The sequence below is a fragment of the Dipodomys spectabilis genome, unplaced genomic scaffold, assembly GCF_019054845.1.
Source record: "Dipodomys spectabilis isolate Male_0828 unplaced genomic scaffold, ASM1905484v1 ptg000085l, whole genome shotgun sequence".
In the NCBI taxonomy this organism is placed as follows: domain Eukaryota; kingdom Metazoa; phylum Chordata; class Mammalia; order Rodentia; family Heteromyidae; genus Dipodomys; species Dipodomys spectabilis.
In genome coordinates this window covers 2,300,640-2,310,737 of record NW_024870762.1, presented here as the reverse complement: position 1 = coordinate 2,310,737, position 10,098 = coordinate 2,300,640, and the positions used below count along the sequence as shown (strand labels likewise).

Genomic DNA, 10,098 nt, shown 5'->3' with positions numbered 1-10,098 from the left:
ACACCTGTGGCTTATGCTTATAATTCCTATAATACTCAGGAGACTGAGATCTAAGGATCAAGGTTCTAAGCCATCCTAGGTAAGAAAGTCCATGAGACTCAGCCCCAATTAACTCCAAAAAGTCTTAAGTGGAGTCATGGCTGAAGTGGCAGAACAGGAGCCTTGAGTAAAGCAGCTCTGGCTCTGACACACACATGCATGTACATGCACAGACATACAGACACACAGACACACACACATGCACAAATAATGGACTTAGTCTTCCAGTCAAGGGACAGTTAGTGGCTGAAAGTACAGGTCTTAACTAAATGTTTGGTCCAGAAGGGTCTAGACTGGGGACAAAATTCGGGGGCAGCAGGCAGGCTTAGTAGCTAAACTAGAAAGAAAAAGCGTGAGAAAAGCAGGGCCCTGTATAAAAATGGAGTTAAGGAGATTCTATTTTCCTAATCCGGTCAGGGGCTTTCTAGCTTTGGTATTTCATTGTTCTTGGGGCTCCATCATCTTCCCAGGGACGTGGCCAGGTACACAGAGGCCTGGCCAGGCGGAGCAGGGCTGGGCGCAGGCTGGCCTGGCAGGGCCCGGCGGCCCTGCGCGCAGGGCGGGAGTTCACGCCCACCTTCCCTTTTTCCGTCGTGGTTCCCAGGCCTCCGCGGGCCTCCGGAGCCCGGCCCGAGGGTGGGCTTTGTGGCGGGAAATCGGTTAGAGTCGGGCTAACTTTTCGGGGACCCCGTCGGATCCCGGATGGCTCACAAACAGCTCGGTACCCTCGGCGGCCTGGCTCGGTCACTTCGGTAAACGTCCGGCCTAACCGCCCTTTCTGGCTACGGCGAAGTAATCAAGGAATTCATCCGGATCCTCTCAGCAGCCGGCGGCTCTCGTTAGTATTTGGGAATAAAGGCGACCATGGGACTTAAGAAACTGCAGCCTACGCGGACCAGAGAGAAGGGTTTGTGGGTAACGTGTGTGTGTGTGGGGGGGGGGACCGCCACTGAGGGAACAGCCGAGAAGGCCCGGCACCGACCCCAGCCCGCAGCCCCCGGCCCCGGCCCCGGCCCCGGCCCCGGCCCCGGGCCCAAGCCCAGTCGCGGCCTCCAAGCGACAAGCTCGCGCTCGCACACGGCTCCGCCCACCTGACGGAACGGCCGGAGCGCGCTCCCAGCAACCGCGGCTCTCGCAGCGTTTGTAGCCGCCTGACGTCACAGAATCTACGGCTTCTCATTGGACGATCTTGGCCAACCACGTGACCTCCGGGATGCAGTATAAATAGGGGCGAGGGGGAAGGCGGTGGTCCGCCATTTCGTGGACGCCGGAGAAGTGTGCGCATCTCCTTTTGGTGGCTTAGCCCGAGAAGTTCGGGGAAAGCAATCCGGGTGTGTGGGTTTGAGCCTCCGCGTTTCTACTCCACGACCTCGGTAAGCGACCCGCCACGGAAAGAGGAAAGCGGCGTTGAACCAGCATCTAGCTGGAGCCACGCTCCTCGGCGGCGCCTGACTGAGACAAAGGCGCCGCCGCCATTTTGTGACGTTCGGCGCGGGGCGGTGGCGGGGGGCTCCGGACCTTCCGGAGAATGTTTCCGGGCCTTGGGTGCGGATGGTGAATGCCCCCCTGGGTGGGGGTGCCGGCGTTAGGGATTTCCCGAGGCTTGGGGTGTCGGGGGGCGTCCGTGATTGGAATTCGCTTCAGGTCGCGGCCTTTCCGTTTTATGGCGCCTTTTTTTGAGGGGGCAATTGCTCATTTTCGTGGGCAGATTCTCAGGGTTTTTCAAGCTTTAAGTCACTGGCTAAGCCTGGGCCTTCCGGCCCGTTCTGAACGGGGCTCCAGCACGCGTGTGGTGGTGTTTTTTTTAGTTTTGTAGAGGCGGCTTTGGCCTTTTGCAATTGTACAGGTTCCCTTCACGGAAGCGCACCTTCTTGGCAGCCGCGTGGCGTGGCCGCGAGGGCGGCTTCCCACGGACAGGCCTGGAAGGGGGCGCGGAAGGGCTTTCACCGGCTGTCTGGGTCTGAACTGACGCCGCGGGCGTCAGGGTGGGGTCGGGTCCGGAGAAACAGGATGTGTCTGGACTGGATTTTTTTTTTTTTTTTTTTTTACCAGATTCAGTAGTGGGGGGGCGGGGAAGAACAAAATAGCTTTGCTTTTTGAGAACAAGTTGATTGGATTTATTACCCAAGTGACAGGATTAAACAGTGTTTTCAACAGGTGGCCTCCAAGTGCAGTAAGTTCTTGGAATGCGTATCCTGTTCTTTGACTTGGATTTTGTTTAAATGATGTAAGATTTGTTTGGAAGTCTACAATTCAGTATTTGGAGAAGGGGAGGTTTCCACTGTGTTCCTGGTGTTGGCTTTCAAACTACTGATTCAGCTCCTCTAGTGGACTATTAGTGGACTATGGGGGGTTACAGGCGGCGTCCCCTCATCTGGTGCTGAGAACATACCCTCTAGGTGACCTAAAACATGTTTTTGAGCCCCCCCCAAGTAGATTGCATTTTTTTTTTTTTTGCAACCATTCCAAATTCTCTATATTTCTCCTTTCTCCAGTCTCTGGCCACTGTCTTTTCTGCATTGACCTGTTGAATGTTTCTGGTTTTAACTTAATATGCTTTTGGGGTATTTTCCTCACTTGTAGCCATGGAGTTTTTGCTTTGGTTGGAAGAGCACGTTGGTTTGGCTTACTAGTTTGTCTGGAGGACCGTGAGAATAGTTACTATACTGTCTTTGTGTGCCTCTTTGGCGGTCTTGGAGCTTGAATTCAGAACCTAGATTCGGTCCCCTTAGCTGGTTTTGTGCACAAGGCTAGTGCTTTAACATTTTGAGTCACATCTTCATTTTCAGCTTTTTAGTAGCTAAAGAAAAAAAAACTTTCCCAAAGGGATGGCGATCGACTGATCTCCCTCCAGAGTAGCTAGGATTACAGTCCAGCCAGTGATGCTTAGCTAGTTTACTACCTCCCCACCCCTTAACCAGGAATCAAACCTAGGCTTTGGTGCTTATTAGGCAACTTTGCCACTGAGCTGCAACCTGTTCTGAGCCTTCACACTAGGTTTCCTTAATTGAGGAATTTTTACTGTATAAGAACCCCTTTGATCTATTTAATGATGTGGTATTAGTGCTCTTCCTTGTAGAAAAGATTCTGTGGTATTAAGCTTTTTATATAATTGAAAGTTTTTAGCCATGTTAGAGTTGGCTCTGTTAATTTGTAGGATGGGACAGGACAAAATTCTATTTGGTTAGATTTGATTTGAAATTAAATTGGCTTCATGCATTCTGTTGTATGCCAGAAAAGTAAATGGAACTGGCCTTGCTGTTTTTCACAACTGGTTGGTTGGTTTTTGTGCTAGTCCTAGGGCTTCAACTCAGGGCCTGGGTGCTGTCCTTGCGCTTTTCTTGTTCAAAGCTAGCCCCACCACTGGAGCCACAGCTCTACTTCCTGCTCTCTGGTAGTTTATTGGTGTTGAGTTTAGTTTCACTGGCTTTCTTGCCCTGACTGTCTTCAGATCTTGTTCGTATCTCAGCCTCAGCCTCCCAAGTAGGATTACAGGCGTGAGCCACCAGTTCTCTGCTTGTTACTGATTTTTTTTTCCCCCTGGCAGCTAGTTTCCTGTAGATTATAGTAACTTTTCTAGATGCCTTGGGGATCAAATGGATTAACAGGTTTAAGTTTGTCAGAGTACATCTTGTGACAATTGAACCTTCCTAGGAAGGTTTTTTTCCTTGTTTGCTGCCTGCTTGGAAGTTGGCATAAAATGGGTGTTTCCAGAGTGGTACTGTAGTTTTGTTTATTTTGGCATTTTGTAATTGTTTCCTATGCATAAATTAATGGTTTTGGTCTTCTTTTGTTACAGAAATGCATCGTGATTCCTGTCCTTTGGACTGTAAGGTTTATGTAGGCAATCTGGGAAACAATGGCAACAAGACTGAATTGGAACGGGCTTTCGGCTATTATGGGCCACTCCGAAGTGTGTGGGTTGCTAGAAACCCTCCCGGCTTTGCTTTTGTTGAATTTGAGGATCCTCGAGATGCAGCTGATGCTGTTCGAGAACTAGATGGAAGGTAATTTAAGCAACACTAAATTTTTAAAATGAAAATCATAAACTTTAGGGAGCAGGGAACTATGTGAACTATAAAAGATGGTTCCCAATGGTGACTAGACTGTCTCATGTTCTCTACATGTTTGAAATATTTTAGCTCAAATGTGAATCCGTTCTTTGTCTTGTAGCTAGCTGATAGTAACACCTGACTATGACACTAATAGATGTTGACCATACCTCTTGGAAAAGCATTGAATTGTTTTGGTTTTTTTGCCGGTCGTGGGACCTGAACTCTGGGCCTGGGCGATGTCCCTCAGCTCTTCAGCTCAAGCCTAGCGCTCTACCACTTTGAGCCACAGCACCACTTCGAGCTTTTTCTGCTTATGTGGTGCTGAGGAATTGAACCCAGGGCCTCATGCATGCAAGGCAAGCACTCTACCACTGAGACACTTTCCCAGCCTCAAGCATTGAATTGTTGATATCAAGGAAAATGATTAAATCTAAGAATCCAAAACTAAAATTGTGCTTTAGGATTTGTCTTGTACGGCAGGATGGGGAGGGGGGAAAAAGGATTTGTCTTGTAGCAAATGACAGTTCCTTAAGGGTCTGAGTGAGAGTTGGCTCTAAGGCTGTTATTGAGGCCAGCCTGAGATAGATAGTGAGACACCCTGTCCATAAAAATGTCATCCAGACAGGTTACAGAAGCAAAGTTTTCTTTTTTCTGCTTTCCCCTTCTCTCCAGTCCCGGGGCTTGAACTCGGGTGTGTGAGCACTGTCCCTGAGCTGCCTCTGCTCTACCACTTGAGCCACAGCACCACTTCTGGCTTTTTCTGTTGGTGTGGTGCTGAGGAATTGAACCCAGGGCTTAATGCATGCTAGGGAAATGCCTTACCACTTTGAGCCACATTTTTCTGGTGGTTAAATTGAGATAAAAGTCATGGAATTTTCCTGCCTGGGCTGGCTTTGAACTGTGATCTTAAGATCTCAGTCTCCTGAGTAGCTGGGATTATAGACACGGGCCACAACTGCCTGGCAGTAGCAAAATTTTCTTGGGCCTACCTCTTCCAAGCAACTGCCCAAATATATTTTGGTTTACCTAAAGAGTAATGAATGGCTATGTAAAAACAAATGGGAGGCATAGCTATCTCATATTTTCCTATAACTGAGCTATAATTTCTTGCATGATGATGGTTCAAGGAGTGGTGTAAAAGGGCCAAAGTAATTGTCTTAGAGCTGTTAGGGATGCAGGAGAGAGACTGATAGTTGAACATAGTAACTGAAAAAGTCCAAGTGCCAGTTTTCTATGTTAATCCAGAGGTTCTTGACATATCAGTTACAGCTGCTAGCATTACTGTGCTCAATAATTATACTGGTTCTAAAAAATGGTAAAAATGAGACAGTGCCCAGGTCCTCAGTTCAAGCCCCACGACCAACAAATAGAAAAGAATCAAATTTTGCTGGGCACTGGGGTCTACCTCCTGTAATTCTAGCTACTCAAGAGGCTGAGATCTGAGGATTACAATTCAAAGACAGCCTGGGCAAGAAAGTCTGTGAGACTCTCCAATTAGCCACCAGAAAAGCAGAAGTAGCACAATGGCTCAAAGTGGTAGTGTTTGCTAGCCTTGAAAGAAAAGAAATCTTGGGGTGGGAATGTGGCTTGCTAGAGTGCTTGCCCAGTATGTATGAAGCCCTGGGTTCAAGACCTGAGTACCACATAAACAGAAAAGGTGGAAGTGGTGCTGTGGCTCAAGTGGTAGAGTGCTAGTCTTGAGCAAAAATGCCTAGGTCCGGTTCAGGCCACGTGACCAAATAAAGAGGGAAGGTTAAAGTTTTGGTATTAAAAGGTTTTCAGACATACGAAGAGTTGTTTTTGTTGTAATACCCAGCTCAGGAAGGCTGTTGTAAGATTGTCTTTCGTCCCCACAGAACACTGTGTGGCTGCCGTGTAAGAGTGGAACTGTCCAATGGTGAGAAGAGAAGCCGAAACCGTGGTCCGCCTCCCTCTTGGGGTCGTCGCCCTCGAGATGATTACCGAAGGAGGAGTCCTCCACCCCGCCGCAGGTACTTGAGAGAGAGCACGTTTTAGAGGTATTGGTGTAATGGAGTAGCTAGTAGGAGCAGGTATTTCTCCAAATATATATGGTGGGTTTGAAGGCTCGGAGGTTTCTACGAAACATTGGCTGGGTGTAGTTCGGGGTATGTGAGTTGTGCTGAGTGTTGGCTTGTGTCTGTAGGTACTTTTCATGTTGGTAGTGAGTAACTTCTGTCTTGGATCTATCTTCTAGCTCATCTTCCAGTTGCTTCTTTCCAATTCTTCCCTTATACTTCAGTTTAGGCCTTTTTCCATTTCTTGACTCTCCATAATGACAAACATAACATTCAACTCTAGCTCTTCACAAAAATGTGTTTTCTACTAGCACAATTGTAATATTGACTAAACAGGCAGCTGTTTTAATGTTACAACTAGTAAAGTAGAAATCATTCTAAACTTAAGTCACTGACCAAGAAAAGGGGCTAAAACAGTAAATCCAGTCATCTGTTCTTGAATCCCACATAGGAGAGAATTCAGTTTTTGTTTTTTTTTTAATAATTGAGAATGGCATCATTCTTGGACCAGACAGTATTGTCTGGATGCTAACTCCTCATCTCCAACTGCCAAAATTGTTTCTGTAGGACTAAATTACCTCTTACAGGTGAGTGAGGTCCTTTTAGGAGATAGGAGTCCACAATCTTGCCCCTTTTGCTATTTTGAAAAACAACACACTGTTGCCCATCATAATAAAGAGTATTTGTTAGCTAATAGATGGTTGTACTGATGGCTTGTTTTTCATTTTTTTTTTGTGCTTTTTGGTCCATCTATTAATAAAAATGAACCCCGTTACAGAGTCACCATCATGTCTCTTCTCACCACCCTCTGAATCTGCATTAGCCAGTCAACTAGCCCTTTCAGCGTCATGTGACCAGCGCGCCCCATTCAGCTTGGCTGGTGTCGTTTCACATGACCCAGGCTGGCCAGTCGTCAGGTTGCACCGCCCTTTGGTTCCCGAGCATGCTGTTTTCTCTCAGCCTTCTCTCCAACCTTAACCAAATCGGCAGCAGCCACCTCGACCGCCCACACATTCCTGGCCAATCAGCTCAGCTGTTTATTTACCAAATGTCTTCACAACAACTACAGCAGCAGCCTTCGGCTAACAAAAAAGCAGGAAAAATCCACAACACCCCCTTCGCCAACCAACTAAATCCAACGCAACATCTGGCAAAACCTTTTCAGCAAATTCTTCCTGGCCGTCAGTCCGGCAGCCTCACCTCACCATTTCTAGCTTGTTGAAACCCAAAACTAGTAAGTTTTTCCTGCTTATACAGTTTACTGCTGGTTAAAATAAGGAGTAAGCGGCTTAAAGTAATTCTTTTTCTGGATCAAAGGCTGGCTGTGCATAATTGAATGGTAACGTACATATATATTGCTTGAAAACTTTTAAGGGTGATAGGGAACTCATAATGTAACTAGACCTTCAAGTGGAACTTATTTTGCATGTGTGAGATGCCAAACTAAAAAATTTAATCTCTAACAGATTTTATTAGCTTTTCTTCCTAGCAAATTTGGTTGAATCCTATCACCTTTAAATGGTTTTACTAACAGTTTTCAAATTTTTTTAAATTTTGGGGGTGAAGTGTGGGCCAAAGCTAAGGTGATTTGATAAGCCAAAACACACACTATAAATGTGACGATCACAGATGCAGTTCTAATGTAGCACTAAATGGCATCAGTATTTACACCTACCGCGTTTTCACAAAATGACACTATCCACCTGGTACCTACCTAAGTCTTGTTATGGACTTAGAAGTTTGCATGGGTTCCAAATACTGGTTTATGGTACTGTTTTTGGAACTACTTGTGGGACTACATTTTGGCGTGGTGTTTGGGTAGTGGAGTTAGTTTGACATGAAGTTTTGCATTGGACAGATCTGCTGTGAAGCATTCTTTGTTTAAATGAATCTATGGTTGGAATATCTGCTTTTCACTTGAGCTTTTTGTTCCTTAATCCTTCTGTGCCTTTTTTTCTTTTCTTTTATTTTTGGACGATGAGTGCCAGTTCTTCCGGCACATTCACTGGGCCCAACAGTGAGATTGAAAAGTTGGGAAATGCCTCACGCCATAAATACTAGTTGACTGTTAGCCTAATTTTCATGTTTCTGCTTTTAGATCTCCAAGAAGGAGAAGCTTCTCTCGCAGCCGGAGCAGGTAAATCCACATTTTTGAGTCATAATCTCAGCTATGGCAGTGGAAGCCAGTTCCCAAGTGACTCAGGAATGAGAAAGAAAAATAATCAGGAATTAATTAGGCTAGGGTTAAATTATAGGATGAACCAGCTTTGAGTTTTCAAGGACTCAGCAGACATTTCTGCTAGGTATGTTTTTTCTAGTATAGTTGCCATAACAATTGCCCTAACATTTTTCTCCTTGGTTTAGGTCCCTTTCTAGAGATAGGAGAAGAGAGAGATCACTGTCTCGGGAGAGAAATCACAAGCCGTCCCGATCTTTCTCTAGGTCTCGTAGGTAAGAACTCTTAATGTTTAGGCCATTTTTAAAGATACGCAAATGATGTATACTTAATTGTAATAAGCCAGAACTTCGTTGTTGATGTCACTAAATGTCACCAAGGTACAGTTGTAAAAAAGTATTTTCTTTTCCCCTAGCCGATCTAGGTCGAATGAAAGGAAATAGAAGAGCAGTTTGCAAGAAGTGGTGTACAGGAAATGACTTCAGTTGACAGGAGTATGTACAGAAAATTCAAGTTTTGTTTGAGACTTCATAAGCTTGGTGCATTTTTAAGATGTTTTAGCTGTTCAAATTTGTTTGTCTTTTGGAACAGTGACACAGCAATGTAATTCTCTATGGTTTGAAATGGATCATATGAGGCATGTAATATCAAGAATTGTTGCTTTACAATGTTCCCTTAAGCAAGATTAAATTTGCGTTGAACTTTAGTCTTGCATAGGACTGAAATAAAAAGCTCTAAATCTTGCCCAGCTGAAGTGTGATGTGCTAATGTTACAGAAGCAGAACTACAGAAGTGGAACTGAGATTACTTTGCGCCTAGCTGGGATACAGTATGCAGCTGTAGATGAGTAAGCAGTCTTTAAAAGTGGCCATGCCCACAGACAGGCCAGCGGGTAAAGATCAAAGCTGCGTCATTAAACTGGATGAGTGTTTCCTAAATCCAGCTGGTCTTCACTTCACCCTGGGCATAGATTGCCTAGTTGGTTTAACACCTGATGTGAAAGTTTACCTTTTAAGTGTCTTAACGTGATTGCTATATATGAATACATGGCTGTTTGTAACATTCTTTATTTGGAAATTTGAGATTTCAAAAAATGTCCTGCCAGTTTAAGGGTACATTGTAGAGTTGAACTTTTGAGTTACTGTGCAACTTTTTTTTTCATGCTGTCATTTGTAATATGTTTTGTGAGAATTCCTTGGGATTAAAGTTTTGGTTACAAATTGTTCTTTAACTTGAAAGCCTGTTTTTCCTTGCAAACTCAAATCTGTGAGCTTGGTACCAAGTCCAGGTATAACATTCCTATTGGAAGCCATACTTATATTTTCTTGTAAAGTGCTTTTGAATTAATAAAATATTAGCATAAATGTGTAATAGTTGAACCCACTGTTACCATTGTTCTGGTCCCTTGGGAAGCAGCTGGTCACGTAGTTCTTTATAAGAAACACAATGGAGGCACTGGAGAGTAGTCTGAAGTTACGGGGAAATTTTGGTCGTTACCCGAGTGATGTTAGTTACTCTTAGGAGTTGAGGCCAAAGCCAGTTCAGGGTCCATGATCTTAAAAGTAAGCAGCAGCCTGGTGTATTGTAATCCAAATTATGTTGCCCATTAAAAAAAAAAATGGCTTTTATCTTTAGCATGTCCACAAAGTTTTGAAGGTTGTTTCCATTTTATAATTTGAGGTGTTGCATGGGAATTCCACACATCCATTATGATGTAAAATTCACAATATGGTTCAAATGTAACTGCACAATTCATTATGGAGGCATGCATAACCTTCCTCTTCAGATCTGG

General features: G+C 44.9%; 1 protein-coding gene across 1 annotated transcript; it reads left to right on the top strand.

Moving 5' to 3' along the window:
• Nucleotides 1–1,285: 1,285 nt before the first annotated feature.
• Srsf3 (serine and arginine rich splicing factor 3) lies at nt 1,286–9,537 on the top strand. Its single transcript, XM_042683719.1, has 6 exons — nt 1,286–1,412; nt 3,839–4,046; nt 5,951–6,085; nt 8,229–8,267; nt 8,495–8,581; nt 8,722–9,537. The coding sequence occupies exons 2-6, from the start codon at nt 3,841–3,843 to the stop codon at nt 8,747–8,749; spliced, it is 495 nt and encodes a 164-aa protein (XP_042539653.1). The 5' UTR covers nt 1,286–1,412; nt 3,839–3,840; the 3' UTR covers nt 8,750–9,537.
• Nucleotides 9,538–10,098: the final 561 nt, after the last annotated feature.

What these genes read in the sequence shown, in the direction of transcription:
- Srsf3 (XM_042683719.1), top strand. Translation starts at nt 3,841, where the DNA reads ATGCATCGTGATTCCTGTCCTTTGGACTGTAAGGTTTATGTAGGCAAT. An exon ending in GTTCGAGAACTAGATGGAAG is followed by an intron (nt 4,047 to 5,950) that starts GTAATTTAAGCA and finishes TCGTCCCCACAG; the next exon opens with AACACTGTGTGGCTGCCGTG. An exon ending in TTCTCTCGCAGCCGGAGCAG is followed by an intron (nt 8,268 to 8,494) that starts GTAAATCCACAT and finishes TCCTTGGTTTAG; the next exon opens with GTCCCTTTCTAGAGATAGGA.